The 24,015-nt window shown below is 42.9% G+C and overlaps 1 protein-coding gene across 1 annotated transcript in view; it reads right to left on the bottom strand.

Moving 5' to 3' along the window:
- LOC128640804 (protein PRRC2C) overlaps positions 1-24,015 on the bottom strand; it is a 1,245,292-nt gene that overhangs the window by 129,555 nt on the left and 1,091,722 nt on the right. The window contains exon 20 of the mRNA XM_053693223.1: positions 13,429-13,529. Within this exon, the coding sequence (XP_053549198.1) occupies positions 13,429-13,529 (101 nt within the window). The remainder of the gene's footprint in view (positions 1-13,428; positions 13,530-24,015) is intronic.

Raw genomic sequence — 24,015 nt, 5'->3', positions numbered from 1 at the left:
GCTCTAATATGATCTTGTTATTTATTGATGTATTATACGTATTAAACCAATAAAAAAATAAAAGAAAAAAAATAAAAGAAAGTGCACCAAGCATAATAATCTTATAAGCCCTGTTAAAAACAGAATTTATGTTTACCTGATAAATTGCTTTCTCCAACGGTGTGTCCGGTCCACGGCGTCATCCTTACTTGTGGGATATTCTCTTCCCCAACAGGAAATGGCAAAGAGCCCAGCAAAGCTGGTCACATGATCCCTCCTAGGCTCCGCCTACCCCAGTCATTCGACCGACGTTAAGGAGGAATATTTGCATAGGAGAAACCATATGATACCGTGGTGACTGTAGTTAAAGAAAATAAATTATCAGACCTGATTAAAAAACCAGGGCGGGCCGTGGACCGGACACACCGTTGGAGAAAGCAATTTATCAGGTAAACATAAAACAGAATTTATGTTTACCTGATAAATTACTTTCTCCAACGGTGTGTCCGGTCCACGGCGTCATCCTTACTTGTGGGATATTCTCTTCCCCAACAGGAAATGGCAAAGAGCCCAGCAAAGCTGGTCACATGATCCCTCCTAGGCTCCGCCTACCCCAGTCATTCGACCGACGTTAAGGAGGAATATTTGCATAGGAGAAACCATATGGTACCGTGGTGACTGTAGTTAAAGAAAATAAATTATCAGACCTGATTAAAAAACCAGGGCGGGCCGTGGACCGGACACACCGTTGGAGAAAGTAATTTATCAGGTAAACATAAATTCTGTTTTCTCCAACATAGGTGTGTCCGGTCCACGGCGTCATCCTTACTTGTGGGAACCAATACCAAAGCTTTAGGACACGGATGAAGGGAGGGAGCAAATCAGGTCACCTAAATGGAAGGCACCACGGCTTGCAAAACCTTTCTCCCAAAAATAGCCTCAGAAGAAGCAAAAGTATCAAACTTGTAAAATTTGGTAAAAGTGTGCAGTGAAGACCAAGTCGCTGCCCTACATATCTGATCAACAGAAGCCTCGTTCTTGAAGGCCCATGTGGAAGCCACAGCCCTAGTGGAATGAGCTGTGATTCTTTCGGGAGGCTGCCGTCCGGCAGTCTCGTAAGCCAATCTGATGATGCTTTTAATCCAAAAAGAGAGAGAGGTAGAAGTTGCTTTTTGACCTCTCCTTTTACCGGAATAAACAACAAACAAGGAAGATGTTTGTCTAAAATCCTTTGTAGCATCTAAATAGAATTTTAGAGCGCGAACAACATCCAAATTGTGCAACAAACGTTCCTTCTTTGAAACTGGTTTCGGACACAGAGAAGGTACGATAATCTCCTGGTTAATGTTTTTGTTAGAAACAACTTTTGGAAGAAAACCAGGTTTAGTACGTAAAACCACCTTATCTGCATGGAACACCAGATAAGGAGGAGAACACTGCAGAGCAGATAATTCTGAAACTCTTCTGGCAGAAGAAATTGCAACTAAAAACAAAACTTTCCAAGATAATAATTTGATATCAACGGAATGCAAGGGTTCAAACGGAACCCCCTGAAGAACTGAAAGAACTAAACTGAGACTCCAAGGAGGAGTCAAAGGTTTGTAAACAGGCTTAATTCTAACCAGAGCCTGAACAAAAGCTTGAACATCTGGCACAGCAGCCAGTTTTTTGTGAAGTAACACCGACAAGGCAGAAATCTGTCCCTTCAGGGAACTTGCAGATAATCCTTTTTCCAATCCTTCTTGAAGGAAGGATAGGATCCTAGGAATCTTAACCTTGTCCCAAGGGAATCCTTTAGATTCACACCAACAGATATATTTTTTCCAAATTTTGTGGTAAATCTTTCTAGTTACAGGCTTTCTGGCCTGAACAAGAGTATCGATAACAGAATCTGAGAACCCTCGCTTCGATAAAATCAAGCGTTCAATCTCCAAGCAGTCAGCTGGAGTGAAACCAGATTCGGATGTTCGAACGGACCCTGAACAAGAAGGTCTCGTCTCAAAGGTAGCTTCCAAGGTGGAGCCGATGACATATTCACCAGATCTGCATACCAAGTCCTGCGTGGCCACGCAGGAGCTATCAAGATCACCGACGCCCTCTCCTGATTGATCCTGGCTACCAGCCTGGGGATGAGAGGAAAGGGCGGGAACACATAAGCTAGTTTGAAGGTCCAAGGTGCTACTAGTGCATCCACTAGAGCCGCCTTGGGATCCCTGGATCTGGACCCGTAGCAAGGAACTTTGAAGTTCTGACGAGAGGCCATCAGATCCATGTCTGGAATGCCCCACAGCTGAGTGACTTGGGCAAAGATTTCCGGATGGAGTTCCCACTCCCCCGGATGCAATGTCTGACGACTCAGAAAATCCGCTTCCCAATTTTCCACTCCTGGGATGTGGATAGCAGACAGGTGGCAGGAGTGAGACTCCGCCCATAGAATGATTTTGGTCACTTCTTCCATCGCTAGGGAACTCCTTGTTCCCCCCTGATGGTTGATGTACGCAACAGTTGTCATGTTGTCTGATTGAAACCGTATGAACTTGGCCCTCGCTAGCTGAGGCCAAGCCTTGAGAGCATTGAATATCGCTCTCAGTTCCAGAATATTTATCGGTAGAAGAGATTCTTCCCGAGACCAAAGACCCTGAGCTTTCAGGGATCCCCAGACCGCGCCCCAGCCCATCAGACTGGCGTCGGTCGTGACAATGACCCACTCTGGTCTGCGGAATGTCATCCCTCGTGACAGGTTGTCCAGGGACAGCCACCAACGGAGTGAGTCTCTGGTCCTCTGATTTACTTGTATCTTCGGAGACAAGTCTGTATAGTCCCCATTCCACTGACTGAGCATGCACAGTTGTAATGGTCTTAGATGAATGCGCGCAAAAGGAACTATGTCCATTGCCGCTACCATCAACCCGATCACTTCCATGCACTGAGCTATGGAAGGAAGAGGAACGGAATGAAGTATCCGACAAGAGTCTAGAAGTTTTGTTTTTCTGGCCTCTGTTAGAAAAATCCTCATTTCTAAGGAGTCTATAATTGTTCCCAAGAAGGGAACCCTTGTTGACGGGGATAGAGAACTCTTTTCCACGTTCACTTTCCATCCGTGAGATCTGAGAAAGGCCAGGACGATGTCCGTGTGAGCCTTTGCTTGAGGAAGGGACGACGCTTGAATCAAAATGTCGTCCAAGTAAGGTACTACAGCAATGCCCCTTGGTCTTAGCACAGCTAGAAGGGACCCTAGTACCTTTGTGAAAATCCTTGGAGCAGTGGCTAATCCGAAAGGAAGCGCCACGAACTGGTAATGTTTGTCCAGGAATGCGAACCTTAGGAACCGATGATGTTCCTTGTGGATAGGAATATGTAGATACGCATCCTTTAAATCCACCGTGGTCATGAATTGACCTTCCTGGATGGAAGGAAGAATAGTTCGAATGGTTTCCATCTTGAACGATGGAACCTTGAGAAACTTGTTTAAGATCTTGAGATCTAAGATTGGTCTGAACGTTCCCTCTTTTTTGGGAACTATGAACAGATTGGAGTAGAACCCCATCCCTTGTTCTCTTAATGGAACAGGATGAATCACTCCCATTTTTAACAGGTCTTCTACACAATGTAAGAATGCCTGTCTTTTTATGTGGTCTGAAGACAACTGAGACCTGTGGAACCTCCCCCTTGGGGGAAGTCCCTTGAATTCCAGAAGATAACCTTGGGAGACTATTTCTAGCGCCCAAGGATCCAGAACATCTCTTGCCCAAGCCTGAGCGAAGAGAGAGAGTCTGCCCCCCACCAGATCCGGTCCCGGATCGGGGGCCAACATTTCATGCAGTCTTGGTAGCAGTGGCAGGTTTCTTGGCCTGCTTTCCTTTGTTCCAGCCTTGCATTGGTCTCCAAGCTGGCTTGGCTTGAGAAGTATTACCCTCTTGCTTAGAGGACGTAGCACCTTGGGCTGGTCCGTTTCTACGAAAGGGACGAAAATTAGGTTTATTTTTTGCCTTGAAAGGCCGATCCTGAGGAAGGGCGTGGCCCTTACCCCCAGTGATATCAGAGATAATCTCTTTCAAGTCAGGGCCAAACAGCGTTTTCCCCTTGAAAGGAATGTTAAGTAGCTTGTTCTTGGAAGACGCATCAGCCGACCAAGATTTCAACCAAAGCGCTCTGCGCGCCACAATAGCAAACCCAGAATTCTTAGCCGCTAACCTAGCCAATTGCAAAGTGGCGTCGAGGGTGAAAGAATTAGCCAATTTGAGAGCATTGATTCTGTCCATAATCTCCTCATAAGGAGGAGAATCACTATCGACTGCCTTTATCAGCTCATCGAACCAGAAACATGCGGCTGTAGCGACAGGGACAATGCATGAAATTGGTTGTAGAAGGTAACCCTGCTGAACAAACATCTTTTTAAGCAAACCTTCTAATTTTTTATCCATAGGATCTTTGAAAGCACAACTATCCTCTATGGGTATAGTGGTGCGTTTGTTTAAAGTGGAAACCGCTCCCTCGACCTTGGGGACTGTCTGCCATAAGTCCTTTCTGGGGTCGACCATAGGAAACAATTTTTTAAATATGGGGGGAGGGACGAAAGGAATACCTGGCCTCTCCCATTCTTTATTAACAATGTCCGCCACCCGCTTGGGTATAGGAAAAGCTTCTGGGAGCCCCGGCACCTCTAGGAACTTGTCCATTTTACATAGTTTCTCTGGGATGACCAACTTGTCACAATCATCCAGAGTGGATAATACCTCCTTAAGCAGAATGCGGAGATGTTCCAACTTAAATTTAAATGCAATCACATCAGGTTCAGCCTGTTGAGAAATGTTCCCTGAATCAGTAATTTCTCCCTCAGACAAAACCTCCCTGGCCCCATCAGACTGGGTTAGGGGCCCTTCAGAGATATTAATATCAGCGTCGTCATGCTCTACAGTATCTAAAACAGAGCAGCCGCGCTTACGCTGACAAGTGTTTATTTTGGCTAAAATGTTTTTGACAGAATTATCCATTACAGCCGTTAATTGTTGCATAGTAAGGAGTATTGGCGCGCTAGATGTACTAGGGGCCTCCTGAGTGGGCAAGACTCGTGTAGACGAAGGAGGGAATGATGCAGTACCATGCTTACTCCCCTCACTTGAGGAATCATCTTGGGCATCATTGTCATTATCACATAAATCACATTTATTTAAATGAATAGGAATTCTGGCTTCCCCACATTCAGAACACAGTCTATCTGGTAGTTCAGACATGTTAAACAGGCATAAACTTGATAACAAAGTACAAAAACGTTTTAAAATAAAACCGTTACTGTCACTTTAAATTTTAAACTGAACACACTTTATTACTGCAATTGCGAAAAAACATGAAGGAATTGTTCAAAATTTATCAAATTTTCACCACAGTGTCTTAAAACCTTAAAAGTATTGCACACCAAATTTGGAAGCTTTAACCCTTAAAATAACGGAACCGGAGCCGTTTTAAACTTTAACCCCTTTACAGTCCCTGGTATCTGCTTTGCTGAGACCCAACCAAGCCCAAAGGGGAATACGATACCAAATGACGCCTTCAGAAAGTCTTTTCTAAGTATCAGAGCTCCTCTCACATGCGACTGCATGCCATGCCTCTCAAAAACAAGTGCGCCACACCGGCGCGAAAATGAGGCTCTGCTTATGCTTTGGGAAAGCCCCTAAGGAATAAGGTGTCTAATACAGTGCCTGCCGATATTATTATATCAAAATACCCAGATAAAATGATTCCTCAAGGCTAAATATGTGTTAATAATGAATCGATTTAGCCCAGAAAAAGTCTACAGTCTTAATAAGCCCTTGTGAAGCCCTTATTTACGATCGTAATAAACATGGCTTACCGGATCCCATAGGGAAAATGACAGCTTCCAGCATTACATCGTCTTGTTAGAATGTGTCATACCTCAAGCAGCAAGAGACTGCACACTGTTCCCCCAACTGAAGTTAATTGCTCTCAACAGTCCTGTGTGGAACAGCCATGGATTTTAGTTACGGTTGCTAAAATCATTTTCCTCATACAAACAGAAATCTTCATCTCTTTTCTGTTTCTGAGTAAATAGTACATACCAGCACTATTTCAAAATAACAAACTCTTGATTGAATAATAAAAACTACAGTTAAACACTAAAAAACTCTAAGCCATCTCCGTGGAGATGTTGCCTGTACAACGGCAAAGAGAATGACTGGGGTAGGCGGAGCCTAGGAGGGATCATGTGACCAGCTTTGCTGGGCTCTTTGCCATTTCCTGTTGGGGAAGAGAATATCCCACAAGTAAGGATGACGCCGTGGACCGGACACACCTATGTTGGAGAAAACATAGGTGTGTCCGGTCCACGGCGTCATCCTTACTTGTGGGAACCAATACCAAAGCTTTAGGACACGGATGAAGGGAGGGAGCAAATCAGGTCACCTAAATGGAAGGCACCACGGCTTGCAAAACCTTTCTCCCAAAAATAGCCTCAGAAGAAGCAAAAGTATCAAACTTGTAAAATTTGGTAAAAGTGTGCAGTGAAGACCAAGTCGCTGCCCTACATATCTGATCAACAGAAGCCTCGTTCTTGAAGGCCCATGTGGAAGCCACAGCCCTAGTGGAATGAGCTGTGATTCTTTCAGGAGGCTGCCGTCCGGCAGTCTCGTAAGCCAATCTGATGATGCTTTTAATCCAAAAAGAGAGAGAGGTAGAAGTTGCTTTTTGACCTCTCCTTTTACCAGAATAAACAACAAACAAGGAAGATGTTTGTCTAAAATCCTTTGTAGCATCTAAATAGAATTTTAGAGCGCGAACAACATCCAAATTGTGCAACAAACGTTCCTTCTTCGAAACTGGTTTCGGACACAGAGAAGGCACGACTATCTCCTGGTTAATGTTTTTGTTAGAAACAACTTTTGGAAGAAAACCAGGTTTAGTACGTAAAACCACCTTATCTGCATGGAACACCAGATAAGGAGGAGAACACTGCAGAGCAGATAATTCTGAAACTCTTCTAGCAGAAGAAATTGCAACCAAAAACAAAACTTTCCAAGATAATAACTTAATATCAACGGAATGTAAGGGTTCAAACGGAACCCCCTGAAGAACTGAAAGAACTAAGTTGAGACTCCAAGGAGGAGTCAAAGGTTTGTAAACAGGCTTGATTCTAACCAGAGCCTGAACAAAGGCTTGAACATCTGGCACAGCTGCCAGCTTTTTGTGAAGTAACACAGACAAGGCAGAAATCTGTCCCTTCAAGGAACTTGCAGATAATCCTTTTTCCAATCCTTCTTGAAGGAAGGATAGAATCTTAGGAATCTTAACCTTGTCCCAAGGGAATCCTTTAGATTCACACCAACAGATATATTTTTTCCAAATTTTGTGGTAAATTTTTCTAGTTACAGGCTTTCTGGCCTGAACAAGAGTATCAATAACAGAATCTGAGAACCCTCGCTTTGATAAGATCAAGCGTTCAATCTCCAAGCAGTCAGCTGGAGTGAGACCAGATTCGGATGTTCGAACGGACCTTGAACAAGAAGGTCTCGTCTCAAAGGTAGCTTCCATGGTGGAGCCGATGACATATTCACTAGATCTGCATACCAAGTCCTGCGTGGCCACGCAGGAGCTATCAAGATCACCGACGCCCTCTCCTGATTGATCCTGGCTACCAGCCTGGGGATGAGAGGAAACGGCGGGAATACATAAGCTAGTTTGAAGGTCCAAGGTGCTACTAGTGCATCTACTAGAGTCGCCTTGGGATCCCTGGATCTGGACCCGTAGCAAGGAACCTTGAAGTTCTGACGAGAGGCCATCAGATCCATGTCTGGAATGCCCCACAGTTGAGTGATTTGGGCAAAGATTTCCGGATGGAGTTCCCACTCCCCGGATGCAATGTCTGACGACTCAGAAAATCCGCTTCCCAATTTTCCACTCCTGGGATGTGGATTGCAGACAGGTGGCAGGAGCGAGTCTCCGCCCATTGAATGATTTTGGTCACTTCTTCCATCGCCAGGGAACTCCTTGTTCCCCCCTGATGGTTGATGTACGCAACAGTCGTCATGTTGTCTGATTGAAACCGTATGAACTTGGCCCTCGCTAGCTGAGGCCAAGCCTTGAGAGCATTGATCTCAGTTCCAGAATATTTATCGGTAGAAGAGATTCTTCCCGAGACCAAAGACCCTGAGCTTTCAGGGATCCCCAGACCGCGCCCCAGCCCATCAGACTGGCGTTGGTCGTGACAATGACCCACTCTGGTCTGCGGAAGGTCATCCCTTGTGACAGGTTGTCCAGGGACAGCCACCAACGGAGTGAGTCTCTGGTCCTCTGATTTACTTGTATCTTCGGAGACAAGTCTGTATAGTCCCCATTCCACTGACTGAGCATACACAGTTGTAATGGTCTTAGATGAATGCGCGCAAAAGGAACTATGTCCATTGCCGCTACCATCAAACCTATCACTTCCATGCACTGCGCTATGGAAGGAAGAGGAACGGAATGAAGTATCCGACAAGAGTTTAGAAGTTTTGTTTTTCTGGCCTCTGTCAGAAAAATCCTCATTTCTAAGGAGTCTATTATTGTTCCCAAGAAGGGAACTCTTGTCGACGGAGATAGAGAACTCTTTTCCACGTTCACTTTCCATCCGTGAGATCTGAGAAAGGCCAGGACTATGTCCGTGTGAGCCTTTGCTTGAGGAAGGGACGACGCTTGAATCAGAATGTCGTCCAAGTAAGGTACTACTGCAATGCCCCTTGGTCTTAGCACCGCTAGAAGGGACCCTAGTACCTTTGTGAAAATCCTTGGAGCAGTGGCTAATCCGAAAGGAAGCGCCACGAACTGGTAATGCTTGTCCAGGAATGCGAACCTTAGGAACCGATGATGTTCCTTGTGGATAGGAATATGTAGATACGCATCCTTTAAATCCACCGTGGTCATGAATTGACCTTCCTGGATGGAAGGAAGAATTGTTCGAATGGTTTCCATTTTGAACGATGGAACCTTGAGAAACTTGTTTAAGATCTTGAGATCTAAGATTGGTCTGAACGTTCCCTCTTTTTTGGGAACTATGAACAGATTGGAGTAGAACCCCATCCCTTGTTCTCCTAATGGAACAGGATGAATCACTCCCATTTTTAACAGGTCTTCTACACAATGTAAGAATGCCTGTCTTTTTATGTGGTCTGAAGACAACTGAGACCTGTGGAACCTCCCCCTTGGGGGAAGCCCCTTGAATTCCAGAAGATAACCTTGGGAGACTATTTCTAGTGCCCAAGGATCCAGAACATCTCTTGCCCAAGCCTGAGCGAAGAGAGAGAGTCTGCCCCCCACCAGATCCGGTCCCGGATCGGGGGCCAACATTTCATGCTGTCTTGGTAGCAGTGGCAGGTTTCTTGGCCTGCTTTCCCTTGTTCCAGCCTTGCATTGGTCTCCAAGCTGGCTTGGCTTGAGAAGTATTACCCTCTTGCTTAGAGGACGTAGCACTTTGGGCTGGTCCGTTTCTACGAAAGGGACGAAAATTAGGTTTATTTTTGGCCTTGAAAGACCGATCCTGAGGAAGGGCGTGGCCCTTACCCCCAGTGATATCAGAGATAATCTCTTTCAAGTCAGGGCCAAACAGCGTTTTCCCCTTGAAAGGAATGTTAAGTAGTTTGTTCTTGGAAGACGCATCAGCTGACCAAGATTTCAACCAAAGCGCTCTGCGCGCCACAATAGCAAACCCAGAATTCTTAGCCGCTAACCTAGCCAATTGCAAAGTGGCGTCTAGGGTGAAAGAATTAGCCAATTTGAGAGCACGGATTCTGTCCATAATCTCCTCATAAGGAGGAGAATCACTATCGACCGCCTTTACTAGCTCATCGAACCAGAAACACGCGGCTGTATTGACAGGGACAATGCATGAAATTGCTTGTAGAAGGTAACCCTGCTGAACAAACATCTTTTTAAGTAAACCTTCTAATTTTTTATCCATAGGATCTTTGAAAGCACAACTATCTTCTATGGGTATAGTGGTGCGTTTGTTTAAAGTGGAAACCGCTCCCTCGACCTTGGGGACTGTCTGCCATAAGTCCTTTCTGGGGTCGACCATAGGAAACAATTTTTTAAATATGGGGGGAGGGACGAAAGGTATACCGGGCCTTTCCCATTCTTTATTTACAATGTCCGCCACCCGCTTGGGTATAGGAAAAGCTTCTGGGAGCCCCGGGACCTCTAGGAACTTGTCCATTTTACATAGTTTCTCTGGGATGATCAAATTCTCACAATCATCCAGAGTGGATAATACCTCCTTAAGCAGAGCGCGGAGATGTTCCAACTTAAATTTAAATGTAATCACATCGGGTTCAGCTTGTTGAGAAATTTTCCCTGAATCTGAAATTTCTCCCTCAGACAAAACCTCCCTGGCCCCATCAGACTGGTGTAGGGGCATTTCAGAACCATTATCATCAGCGTCGTCATGCTCTTCAGTATCTAAAACAGAGCAGTCGCGCTTACGCTGATAAGTGGGCATTTTGGCTAAAATGTTTTTGATAGAATTATCCATTACAGCCGTTAATTGTTGCATAGTAAGGAGTATTGGCGCGCTAGATGTACTAGGGGCCTCCTGAGTGGGCAAGACTCGTGTAGACGAAGGAGGGAATGATGCAGTACCATGCTTACTCCCCTCACTTGAGGAATCATCTTGGGCATCATTTACATTGTCACATAAATCACATTTATTTAAATGAGAAGGAACCCTGGCTTCCCCACATTCAGAACACAGTCTATCTGGTAGTTCAGACATGTTAAACAGGCATAAACTTGATAACAAAGTACAAAAAACGTTTTAAAATAAAACCGTTACTGTCACTTTAAATTTTAAACTGAACACACTTTATTACTGCAATTGCGAAAAAATATGAAGGAATTGTTCAAAATTCACCAAAATTTCACCACAGTGTCTTAAAGCCTTAAAAGTATTGCACACCAAATTTGGAAGCTTTAACCCTTAAAATAACGGAACCGGAGCCGTTTTTAACTTTAACCCCTTTACAGTCCCTGGTATCTGCTTTGCTGAGACCCAACCAAGCCCAAAGGGGAATACGATACCAAATGACGCCTTCAGAAAGTCTTTTCTATGTATCAGAGCTCCTCACACATGCGACTGCATGTCATGCCTCTCAAAAACAAGTGCGCAATACCGGCGCGAAAATGAGGCTCTGCCTATGATTAGGGAAAGCCCCTAAAGAATAAGGTGTCTAAAACAGTGCCTGCCGATATAATTTTACCAAAATACCCAGATTAAATGATTCCTCAAGGCTAAATATGTGTAATATATGAATCGATTTAGCCCAGAAAAAGTCTACAGTCTTAATAAGCCCTTGTGAAGCCCTTATTTACTATCTTAATAAACATGGATTACCGGATCCCATAGGGAAAATGACAGCTTCCAGCATTACATCGTCTTGTTAGAATGTGTCATACCTCAAGCAGCAAGAGACTGCTCACTGTTCCCCCAACTGAAGTTAATTCCTCTCAACAGTCCTGTGTGGAACAGCCATGGATTTTAGTAACGGTTGCTAAAATCATTTTCCTCATACAAACAGAAATCTTCATCTCTTTTCTGTTTCAGAGTAAATAGTACATACCAGCACTATTTTAAAATAACAAACTCTTGATTGAATAATAAAAACTACAGTTAAACACTAAAAAACTCTAAGCCATCTCCGTGGAGATGTTGCCTGTACAACGGCAAAGAGAATGACTGGGGTAGGCGGAGCCTAGGAGGGATCATGTGACCAGCTTTGCTGGGCTCTTTGCCATTTCCTGTTGGGGAAGAGAATATCCCACAAGTAAGGATGACGCCGTGGACCGGACACACCTATGTTGGAGAAATATGTTCCCTAACCTATAGAACTACATCATGCATTAAGCTATTGCCAGTTCTCTTAAAGGGCCATACACAATTTTGTAAAGTGCTCAAAAATGTATCCCAAAAGCTGCCAGAGGGTTAAAAAGGGCCAGAGGCTTCCCTAATAAGGTTCCCAATGCTAGTAGGGACATGATATGGAGAAAACATTGTGTCATGAGGGAAGCAGATTAAGACCCCTGGCTATGCTGAACCTGTGCCAGAGTACCTACAAATAGCCTCTGGGCTGTGTCTGTGCTGTGCAAAGACACTTACCTTACGCAGAACTCCCCTACTGGCTTACCAGGCATGTAATCTATGTCAATGTAGTTGCAGAAGTATCCAGTAGAGACCCCATACAGTTCAGGTATTGAGTACCGCAGAGGATAGCAGTAGGAAATACTGAGTCCCTCAGTAGGAGGCTAAGGACGAGTCAACACGATGCCTGAGGGTAGTTATGTCCCATTAGGGAAATACTGTGCACATAACAAGGAATTCTGGTATACCTGTATCATTCAGCTGCTGTGAAGAGTCTTTTCTGTCTTTGTAAATGATATTCCCCATCAACTCTGGGTCTCACATAGGTCTAAACTCCCAATTTGTAATCTATAAGCAAGTAGATTGAAAAACCACTATTCTCAACCATCTCATACGTGGCCAAGAACAAAATTAGAGAGGGATGGGAGATGGGAGGGTTTTAAAGCTCTTATATGGGTTCTTGTCTTCCTCCTAGTGGCAGGAAATATATCTCATATGTTATGGAGGACTGTGGACCATCATTATTTTACAAATGAAATCAGAGCTTTCACTAATGTCTCCCCCGAGCATAGCGGCAGCTATACTGAGACAGGACCATTCTAAACAGGTTTTGAATCCCCCTCTCAACAAAAAAGAGTGGGGTGTGGAAAAAAAAAGGTCACGTAGAAGCAGTGTGCAGATTTATGCTGTACTATAGAGAGTGCGAGAAAAGCTGGATGCTGAGCTGAAGCTGTCTGCTAAAGTGTCAGCTTCGCTTTAACAGTTTTACTGCTACTGCTTGAATCTACTCTTAAGTTGAAGCTTATGTGTGAGCTACAAATCAGTGCACATTATACTGTGCACTGCTTCGCACGGTTGTTATATGACTCAATACATCATGCATGACATCACCACAGCTTACTGCTCATGTGTGCATGTTCACAGGTGCGTTTAGTGAAGCAAACAGCTGGACTGCACCTTAAATGTAATAAAAAAAACTCCAAGGGGAGTTAGGATGAGAAGAAACAAAAAATGGATTGAAGGGATTAACGACCCTTTGCAAGGAAACAGTTCTGAAGGTAATATTTTAATATACCATAGTATTGGGAATATTAATACCACATACTGTTTTTGTCCCTTTAAGATCAAAAACATGGGGTAAGGAGTCTGTTAAAATGCCTATGAGCTAGCTTAAATTGTAACAATATACTGAAGTGAGTAATGTGAGTTTTTAGATTTTAAAGTCTATTAAAGGTTATTTTAACTGTAAAAGAATAATGAACGAGGACAAACAAAACAAATACACGTCAGCACTGCACAAGTAAGACAGAGTAAAGAAGGGAAAGAATTACCGAAAAGGACTTGATGTTGGAGTTGTGCTTCTTCCAGGTGGTGTACCAGGTTTCACGTAATCCAAACCACCACCATAAGGTTTAAGATCAATATCGGTTACCTAAGGAGAAAGAGTTCAGTATAAGTTAGGATTATTGATCTTAAATTATAAATCATTTTATATTTATGGCTATTAGCCTCTACAAGGAACTAACTACTCTTTATAATTAAACTTTTTTAGTTAAATGTCTTAGATATTTTATAAAAAAATATAAATGCAAACAAACGTAATAGAGGCTTCGTTTTACAGTATTGGCAAATTTCCTTAAAGGCTTTCTACATGTTAAAAAAAAAAAAAAAAAGAACAAATATAAGTGTAAATGTGTTGAGACAGTAAAGGCTTTAAAGAGACAGGCTAGTCAAAATTAAACTTTCATAATTCAGATAGGGCATGCAATTTTAAACAACCTTCCATATTACTTTTATCATCAAATTTGCTTTGGTCTCTTGGTATTCTTTGTTGAAAGCGAAACATTGGTGGGGTCATATGCTAATTTCTTAGACCTTGAAGGCTGCCTCTAATCTGAAAGCATTTTTACAGTTTTTCACCACTAGAGGGTGTGTCATATAGATAACATTGAGCTCACGCATGTGAAGTTAACAAGGAGTCAGGACTGATTGGCTAAAATTCAAGTCTGTCAAAATAACTGAAATAAGGGGTCAGTTTGCAGAGGCTTAGATACAAGGTAATCACTGAGGTTAAAAGTATATTATTATCAAATGACCAAGCTTTTCGCTTCCAACGGCTGCAGCCTAACAACTCAGATGGCACAAGAACAAGCACTGTGCAATATGGGAGACGATGACCTGCATCTAACTGTCGACACATATTGCTTTGGAGCGGAGGCTCCGCTCTGCATCGCAATGCTGCATCCACAATCTCAAGCCCACATCGGGGGGAGAGCTGACCAGCGTAAACCCCATCTCACAGATGCCCCCGAAAATTCTTACTCACTTGGGGCCGGTTGTGACCCCGGACCTACACTGGCATTTTACCTTTTGGGCGACCCTCAGCAGCAGAGCGCAAGCACCTGGGAGGAGGCTTTGTGTGACCGCCGGAGCATCTGTGTTGGTGCGGAGGCCTCTTTTCTAGCAGTACAACTGGGGCTGTCATCTAGTCACACTCGTAGCTCTGCTTTTCTAGCAGTTCGCTTATATGAAGGTCTCAATACCGGCTTGGCTGTAAGTTTGACTTATTATGAAGCGGGATAAACTTGCTCTTAATGGCTTTTGCGCCTGGTGAATTCACACAATATACTGGGCATTAACATTACCACATTAAACTGTTTGCTGTTCATATCCCTCTAGTTGCCTGTACTTTAAATATGTTTACTCCCATATTATGGAAGTGACCTACTCTTATATATGTAGTTTTTATCTCTATATTGCTCATATATTCAGTTACTCATTACAGATTTTCAAATGGCCCATGATATATCAAATTTGCAGGACACTATTACCGTAATTACAGTTACCAGACCAGACTTTACTTATCTATCCCCAGGAACCACGTCCTTGATTTAACGACTACCTTATGCTAGTCAATAGACTCAAATGATGCAGTTGTCTTGATCATTACAATCTGCCCGCAATTGTGCTAAAAGATATTTGTATAAAGTGCCTAGTGTTTCTGTCGTTATCTAATAATTTGGGGCTCTACAGCTCCACATGCTGCAACTATGTGTTTACTCTTGGAGTTTTTTCTGCCTTTACTGGGATTCCTTTTTTCAAATTCAATGCTTGGTGTTGTTCTAAGTGATGGACACCTGTTTATATGCACAACTGTTTGTATTGTTTTATTCTCTATACCTCAATGGTATAGGCACAGCCAGCAGCCGGGGCTGCGCCTTAATAATTCATAATTAATATGTCCAGGAATATAAATGTTCCATTATGTTTACCGGATCCATCCCTTTATTGTTATGATGTTTTCCCATTGTTGACATCTCCGCCTATAGCAGATCTTATACTCATTAAGATGTGGTTGACAGTTTAAATAAGGTGTGCGCCTGCTGCTGGGCATAGGGCCCGTGCCTAGGCAGCAGAAGCATACTAAAGTTTTTTTTCAGCTGCTTTATATAGGAATCATCCCCTTATAGCAACTGCATTTTATACTTTTCTGTAAATCCAAATACCTCTTCAGTCCCAGTGTGTAATTCTTTGGGGTGAGGAGACGCTTCCCTGTTCACATATTTTCATGGGCAAGATCCCCTTAGATAACTAGCTACTGATAATAATACCTAATAGGTTTGAGCCTGCCTACAGTAAGTTCTGTTCCTCCCCTCGTCCTAGATAGATACCAATCTCAGCGTGGAATAATGTTATCCCCTATTTCTTGTTTGTTATCTCATTAATATATTAATTAGCATACATATCAAAATCACGCCCAACCACAATATGAAGTATAACACCAATTCAATACTCCAGGTATGCACCTGTTGCAGGCTGGCCCTGCATTAACATTCCCATTATTTGGGATCTATATACTTGCAACACTCTTAATGCAGCGTTACTATTATGAGTAGCTAGTCTATATTTATTTCTCCCCTAGTTATCCACATGCTCTTGAGACCTTAATTAGAGTCATGTTAAGTTTTACCTACCTAGTTTAAACAACCACCTATAGTAGTTAGCCCAATTACAACCCATTTCATGTGCATCTGTTTGGCAAATTTAGAAGGCAAGCTGACATCTCTTGTCTGCTTCTCATAGGTAACTCATCACCTCCACCCCCCCACTCCACCTAATATGCCTCCCTTAAGTGGGAGGACTGAATACGCGGTTTTTCTCACATATACCGCACCCTATATACCCTCCTTTCTAGCAAAATCTTGCAGGTTATCAATACTCAGCTTTATTTCTCTCTTAACCTACGCAAGATTGTCCAAATATATATATATATATATATATATATATGCACGTAATAATATTATCCCTTTAGCACTTTACTTAACCTACACACTATTCATATTAGTATGAGATAAAATTATAAAAAACTGAGGTTTACTAACGAGATCCACAAGTGGTCTCTTTTGTTTGCACATGCCTTCTTTTATCTTAATGCTTGTGATGGTCCAAGAGTGGCCTAGGATTTTATTTAAAAGGCATCTCAATGTTTGGCATTCTATGTATCTCATGGTTGCATGATATGTAAATTGTTACACTTACGTTTATTTTCTGTGTTTGTCTTCTCATTCTTGTAACACTAAATCTTACTGTATGTGACATGCAATGCAAGAACCTGTTTTTATGACTATTGTATGCCTTTGAATATTCCTCAATAAAAATTTAAAGTAAAAAAAAAAAAAGTATATTATTATAACTGTGTTGGTTATGCAAAACTGGGGAATGGGTAATAAAAGGATTATCTTTTTTTTTATTGATAGAGACACAGTAATAAACAGACAGATCACAGATTACATATTCATGAAGTTGTGGTGCGCAGACCACCAAACATATAGCAAGTCAGCATGGTATGAACATTCATAATTTGATAAATCGTTAGCCATCCTCCTTCTGATTGTACACAAGTGAGCATGTAGTGACCTTCATAATGAGTTTTGAATTCAACTGTGCCTTGCATATAATAAAGCTTAATTAAATTATTGTAACCATCTGTGTCAACTCAGCCTCCAGTTTCTATTTAACAATATTATAAACTTTAACTTATACAACAAAATAACCCTTAACATCTCAGCAACAAGATAGGCAGGGGAGAAAAAAATAATAATAAGGGGGAATGAAAGAGTGGCTCTACCTCTTTTAACTAGTTTGTGGTGTATGCATAAGAGGGTTGTTAAAATAGCATTTCCTCAGATATAACTGAATTAGGTTGGTTAACTGATAACTCAGGGCCTGCCATTCACCCCTCAGGATTGCAGAGAGCATCACTTCATGTTGGATAAATGGTTTATGAATTTGATGTTGTAGAGAGGGGGTAAATGTTCTTGTTGAAACAACTTTTCACAGAACAACATGATGTCAGACTAGACACAAAAACATAATTTATGCTTACCTGATAAATTTATTTCTCTTGTAGTGTATTCAGTCCACGGGTCATCCATTACTTATGGGATATATTCCCTTCCCAACAGGAAGTTGCAAGAGGATCACCCAAGCAGAGCTGCTATATAGCTCCTCCCCTCACATGTCATATCCAGTCATTCGACCGAAACAAGACAAGAAAGGAGAAACCATAGGGTGCAGTGGTGACTGGAGTTTTAATTAAAATTTAGATCTGCCTCAAAAGAAGACAGGGCGGGCCGTGGACTGAATACACTACAAGAGAAATAAATTTATCAGGTAAGCATAAATTATGTTTTCTCTTGTTAAGTGTATTCAGTCCACGGGTCATCCATTACTTATGGGATACCAATACCAAAGCTAAAGTACACGGATGATGGGAGGGACAAGGCAGGAACTTTAAACGGAAGGAACCACTGCCTGTAGAACCTTTCTCCCAAAAACAGCCTCCAAAGAAGCAAAAGTGTCAAATTTGTAAAATTTTGAAAAGGTATGAAGTGAAGACCAAGTCGCAGCCTTGCAAATCTGTTCAACAGAGGCCTCATTCTTAAAGGCCCAGGTGGAAGCCACAGCTCTAGTGGGATGAGCTGTAATTCTTTCAGGAGGCTGCTGTCCAGCAGTCTCATAGGCTAAACGTGTTATGCTACGAAGCCAAAAGGAGAGAGAGGTAGCCGAAGCTTTTTGACCTCTCCTCTGACCAGAATAAACGACAAACAGGGAAGACGTTTGACGAAAATCTTTAGTTGCCTGTAAATAGAACTTCAGGGCACGGACTACGTCCAGATTATGCAAAAGTCGTTCCTTCTTTGAAGAAGGGTTAGGACATAATGATGGAACAACAATCTCTTGATTGATATTCCTGTTAGAAACTACCTTAGGTAAGAACCCAGGTTTAGTACGCAGAACTATCTTGTCTGAATGAAAAATCAGATAAGGAGAATCACAATGTAAGGCAGATAACTCAGAGACTCTTCGAGCCGAGGAAATAGCCATCAAAAACAGAACTTTCCAAGATAACAGCTTGATATCAATGGAATGAAGGGGTTCAAATGGAACACCTTGAAGAACGTTAAGAACTAAGTTTAAGCTCCACGGCGGAGCAACAGTCTTAAACACAGGCTTAATCCTAGCCAAAGCCTGACAAAAAGCCTGAACGTCTGGAACTTCTGCCAGACGTTTGTGTAAAAGAATAGATAGAGCAGAAATCTGTCCCTTTAACGAACTAGCAGATAAGCCCTTTTCTAAACCCTCTTGTAGAAAAGACAATATCCTGGGAATCATAACTTTACTCCATGAGTAACTCTTGGATTCGCACCAATATAAATATTTACGCCATATCTTATGGTAAATCTTTCTGGTAACAGGTTTCCGAGCCTGTATTAAGGTATCAATAACCGACTCCGAGAAGCCGCGCTTTGATAGGATCAAGCGTTCAATCTCCATGCAGTCAGCCTCAGAGAAATTAGATTTGGATGGTTGAAAGGACCCTGAGTTAGAAGGTCCTGCCTCAGAGGCAGAGACCATGGTGGACAGGACGACATGTCCACTAGGTCTGCATACCAGGTCCTGCGTGGCCACGCAGGCGCTATCAGAATCACTGATGCTCTCTCCTGTTTGATCTTGGCAATCAGTCGAGGTAGTAACGGAAACAGTGGAAACACATAAGCCATGTTGAAAACCCAAGGGGCTGCTAGAGCATCTATCAGCACCGCTCCCGGGTCCCTGGACCTGGATCCGTAACAAGGAAGCTTGGCGTTCTGGCGAGACACCATGAGATCCAGTTCTGGTTTGCCCCAACGATGAATCAGTTGAGCAAAGACCTCCGGATGAAGTTCCCACTCCCCCGGATGAAAAGTCTGGCGACTTAGAAAGTCCGCCTCCCAGTTCTCCACGCCTGGGATGTAAATCGCTGACAGGTGGCAAGAGTGAGACTCTGCCCAGCGAATTATCTTGGAGACTTCTAACATCGCTAGGGAACTCCTGGTTCCTCCTTGATGGTTGATGTAAGCCACAGTCATGATATTGTCCGACTGAAATCTGATGAACCTCAGTGTTGCTAACTGAGGCCAAGCTAGAAGAGCATTGAATATTGCTCTTAACTCTAGAATATTTATTGGGAGGAGTTTCTCCTCCTGAGTCCACGATCCCTGAGCCTTCAGGGAGTTCCAGACTGCGCCCCAACCTAGAAGGCTGGCATCTGTTGTCACAATCGTCCAATCTGGCCTGCGAAAGGTCGTGAACAAAATGGACCAGAGAAAGCCACCAGAGAAGAGAATCTCTGGTCTCTTGATCCAGATTTAGTCGAGGGGACAAATCTGAGTAATCCCCATTCCACTGACTTAGCATGCATAATTGCAGCGGTCTGAGATGTAGGCGCGCAAATGGAACTATGTCCATTGCCGCTACCATTAAGCCGATTACTTCCATGCACTGAGCTACTGACGAGTGTGGAATGGAATGAAGGACACGGCAAGCATTTAGCAGTTTTGATAAATTTTCATCTCTATAGAATCTATAAGAGTCCCTAGGAAGGGAACCCTTGTGAGTGGTAATAGAGAACTCTTTTCCACGTTCACCTTCCACCCATGCGACCTCAGAAATGCCAGAACTATCTCTGTGTGAGACTTGGCAATTTGAAAACTTGACGCTTGTATCAGAATGTCTTCTAGGTACGGAGCCACCGCTATGCCTTGCGGTCTCAGCACCGCCAGAAGTGAGCCCAGAACCTTTGTAAAGATTCTCGGGGCCGTAGCTAACCCGAAGGGAAGAGCTACAAACTGGTAATGCCTGTCTAGAAAGGCAAATCTTAGGTACCGATAATGATCTTTGTGAATCGGTATGTGAAGGTAGGCATCCTTTAAGTCCACTGTGGTCATATACTGACCCTCTTGGATCATGGGTAGGATGGTTCGAATAGTTTCCATTTTGAATGATGGAACTCTTAGGAATTTGTTTAACATTTTTAGGTCCAAGATTGGTCTGAAGGTTCCCTCTTTCTTGGGAACCACAAACAGATTTGAGTAAAATCCTTGCCCTTGTTCCGTCCGCAGAACTGGGTGGATCACCCCCATTACTAGGAGGTCTTGTACAGAGTGAAGAAAAGCCTCTTTCTTTATTTGGTTTGCTGATAACCTGGAAAGATGAAATCTCCCTTGTGGAGGAGAAGCGTTGAAGTCCAGAAGGTATCCCTGATATATAATCTCCAACGCCCAGGGATCCTGGACATCTCTTGCCCAAGCCTGGGCGAAGAGAGAAAGTCTGCCCCCCACTAGATCCGTTTCCGGATAGGGGGCCCTCTCTTCATGCTGTCTTAGGGGCAGTAGTAGGCTTTCTGGCCTGCTTGCCCTTGTTCCAGGACTGGTTGGTTTTCCAGCCCTGTTTGTAACGAGCAACAGTTCCTTCCTGTTTTGGGGCGGAGGAAGTTGATGCTGCTCCTGCCTTGAAGTTTCGAAAGGCACGAAAATTAGACTGTTTGGCCTTTGATTTGGCCCTGTCCTGAGGAAGAGTATGACCCTTACCTCCAGTAATGTCAGCAATAATTTCTTTCAATCCGGGCCCTAATAAGGTCTGCCCTTTGAAAGGAATATTAAGCAATTTGGATTTAGAAGTCACATCAGCTGACCAAGATTTAAGCCATAGCGCTCTGCGCGCCTGGATGGCGAATCCGGAGTTCTTAGCCGTTAGTTTGGTTAAATGTACAACGGCATCAGAAACAAATGGGTTAGCTAGCTTAAGTGCTTTAAGCTTGTCCATAATCTCATCCAATGGAGCTGTGCGAATGGCCTCTTCCAGAGACTCAAACCAGAATGCCGCAGCAGCAGTGACAGGCGCAATGCATGCAAGGGGCTGTAAGATAAAACCTTGTTGAACAAACATTTTCTTAAGGTAACCCTTTAATTTTTTATCCATTGGATCCGAAAAAGCACAACTATCCTCCACCGGGATAGTGGTACGCTTAGCTAAAGTAGAAACTGCTCCCTCCACCTTAGGGACTGTCTGCCATAAGTCTCGTGTGGTGGCGTCTATTGGAAACATTTTCCTAAATATAGGAGGAGGGGAAAAGGGCACACCGGGTCTATCCCACTCCTTGCTAATAATCTCTGTAAGCCTTTTAGGTATAGGAAAAACATCAGTACACACCGGCACCGCATAGTATCTATCCAGCCTACATAATTTCTCTGGAATTAAGCTTGAGAACCTCCGTGTATTGCTAGGGGAGGTTTTAGCGGCTCTGAATGACTGTAATACAGTTGTATTACAGTCATTCAGAGCCGCTAAAACCTCCCCTAGCAATACACGGAGGTTCTCAAGCTTAAATTTAAAATGAGAGATCTCTGAATCCGGTCTCCCTGGATCAGATCCGTCACCCACAGAATGAAGCTCTCCGTCCTCATGTTCTGCAAATTGTGACGCAGTATCGGACATGGCTCTCACATCATCAGCGCGCTCTGTCCTTAGCCCAGAGCAATCGCGCTTGCCTCTTAATTCCGGCAGTTTAGATAATACTTCTGTCATAACATTAGCCATGTCTTGTAAAGTGATTTGTATGGGCCTCTCATTTGGCGCCACAATATCATGCGCCTCCTGGGCGGGAGGCAAAGGTACTGACACGTGAGCGGAGTTAGTCGGCATAACTTCCCCCTCGTTGTCTGGTGATAATTCCTTTACAAATAAAGATTGACCTTTATTATTTAAAGTGAAATCAATGCATTTAGTACACATCTTTCTATGGGGCTCCACATTGGCCTTCAAACATAGTGAACAAACAGATTCATCTGTGTCAGACATGTTTAAACAGACTAGCAATGAGACTAGCAAGCTTGGAAAATACTTTCAAATAAATTTACAAGCAATATAAAAAACGCTACTGCGCCTTTAAGAAGCACAAAAAACTGTCACAGTTGAAATAACAATGAACCAAATCAGTTATAGCAACCAAATTTTCACAGTAAATGTATTAAGTTAGCAGAGCATTGCACCCACTAGCAAATGGATGATTAACCCCTTAGTACCCAAAACGGATAATCAATATAAGAATTAACGTTTTTAACACAGTCAAACACACTGTCACAGGTCTGCTGTGACTGATTACCTCCCTCAAAATGATTTTTGAAATCCCCTGAGCTCTCTAGAGACGTCCTGGATCATGGAGGAAGAAGCAGGAAGAGTGTGACTGAATTTTTACTGCGCAAAAAAGCGCTAAAATAGGCCCCTCCCACTCATATTACAACAGTGGGAAACCTCAGTTAACTGTTTCTATGCAGAAATATACGACAGCCATGTGGAAAATTTCATGCCCCAATAAGTTTTATCACCAATGTACCTCACAAAAAACGATTAACATGCCAGTAAACGTTTTAAAACATCAATTTTAAAGGTTATGTATTGTTATAGATAAGCCTGCTACCAGTCGCTACTACTGCAGTTAAGGCTCATACATTACTTCAGTATCAACAGCATTTTCTTAGTCAAATTCCATTCCTTAGAAAATTACTTTACTGCACATACATTCATCAGCCTGATACCAGTCGCTACTACTGCATTTAAGGCTGTACTTACATTACATCGGTATCAGCAGTATTTTCTTAGTCAATTCCATTCCTTAGAAAAATATTTACTGCACATACCTTATTTGCAGGAAACCCCGCATGCTATTCCCCTTCTGAAGTTACCCCACTCCTCAGAATGTGCGAGAACAGCCAGTGGATCTTAGTTACTTCTGCTAAGATCATAGAAAACGCAGGCAGATTCTTCTTCTAAATACTGCCTGAGAGAAAAAACAGCACACTCCGGTGCCATTTAAAAATAACAAACTTTTGATTGAAGAAGTAATTAAATATAAAAAACTCCACACTCCTCTCACGACCTTCCTTCTATGTTGAGGGTTGCAAGAGAATGACTGGGTATGACATGTGAGGGGAGGAGCTATATAGCAGCTCTGCTTGGGTGATCCTCTTGCAACTTCCTGTTGGGAAGGGAATATATCCCATAAATAATGGATGACCCGTGGACTGAATACACTTAACAAGAGAAATACGGGCTTCAACCGTTTCTACGCAAATGGCAACCAATGGCAGTTGCCATTTGCGTAGAAACGGTTGAAGCCCGTATTTTGTGTCTAGTCTGACATCATATTGTTCTGTGAAAAGTTGTTTCAACAAGAGACGTTTAAATTGAGCTATGGTTGGTGGTTGTTTAGAGATTCATTTACTTAAAATACAGCGTCTTGCTAATAATGTGCATAAGGTTAAAATTTTGTGGATTTTTTTTATATGAGTTGTCCCATTGAAAGAGGTATATTTTGTCTGTATCTATCGTGATGTCTGTAGTGAGGGTTGATTTTATCCACAACTGGTAATGTCCCCAAAATCGTCTAATTAACGGGCAGGATTATAAATTGTGTTTAAAAGAAGGGGATTTGTTACTGCATTTAATGCAAATGTTAGGGCAGTGCAGTTTCCATTTTGACAATCTGTGTGGGGTAATCTTTATGTATCATCCTGGTTTGTGTTTCTCTCAATGGG

The sequence above is a fragment of the Bombina bombina genome, chromosome 10, assembly GCF_027579735.1.
Source record: "Bombina bombina isolate aBomBom1 chromosome 10, aBomBom1.pri, whole genome shotgun sequence".
Classification (NCBI taxonomy): Eukaryota; Metazoa; Chordata; class Amphibia; order Anura; family Bombinatoridae; genus Bombina; species Bombina bombina.
Note: the sequence above shows the minus strand (reverse complement) of the source record. Positions and strands in the feature narration are given on the sequence as shown.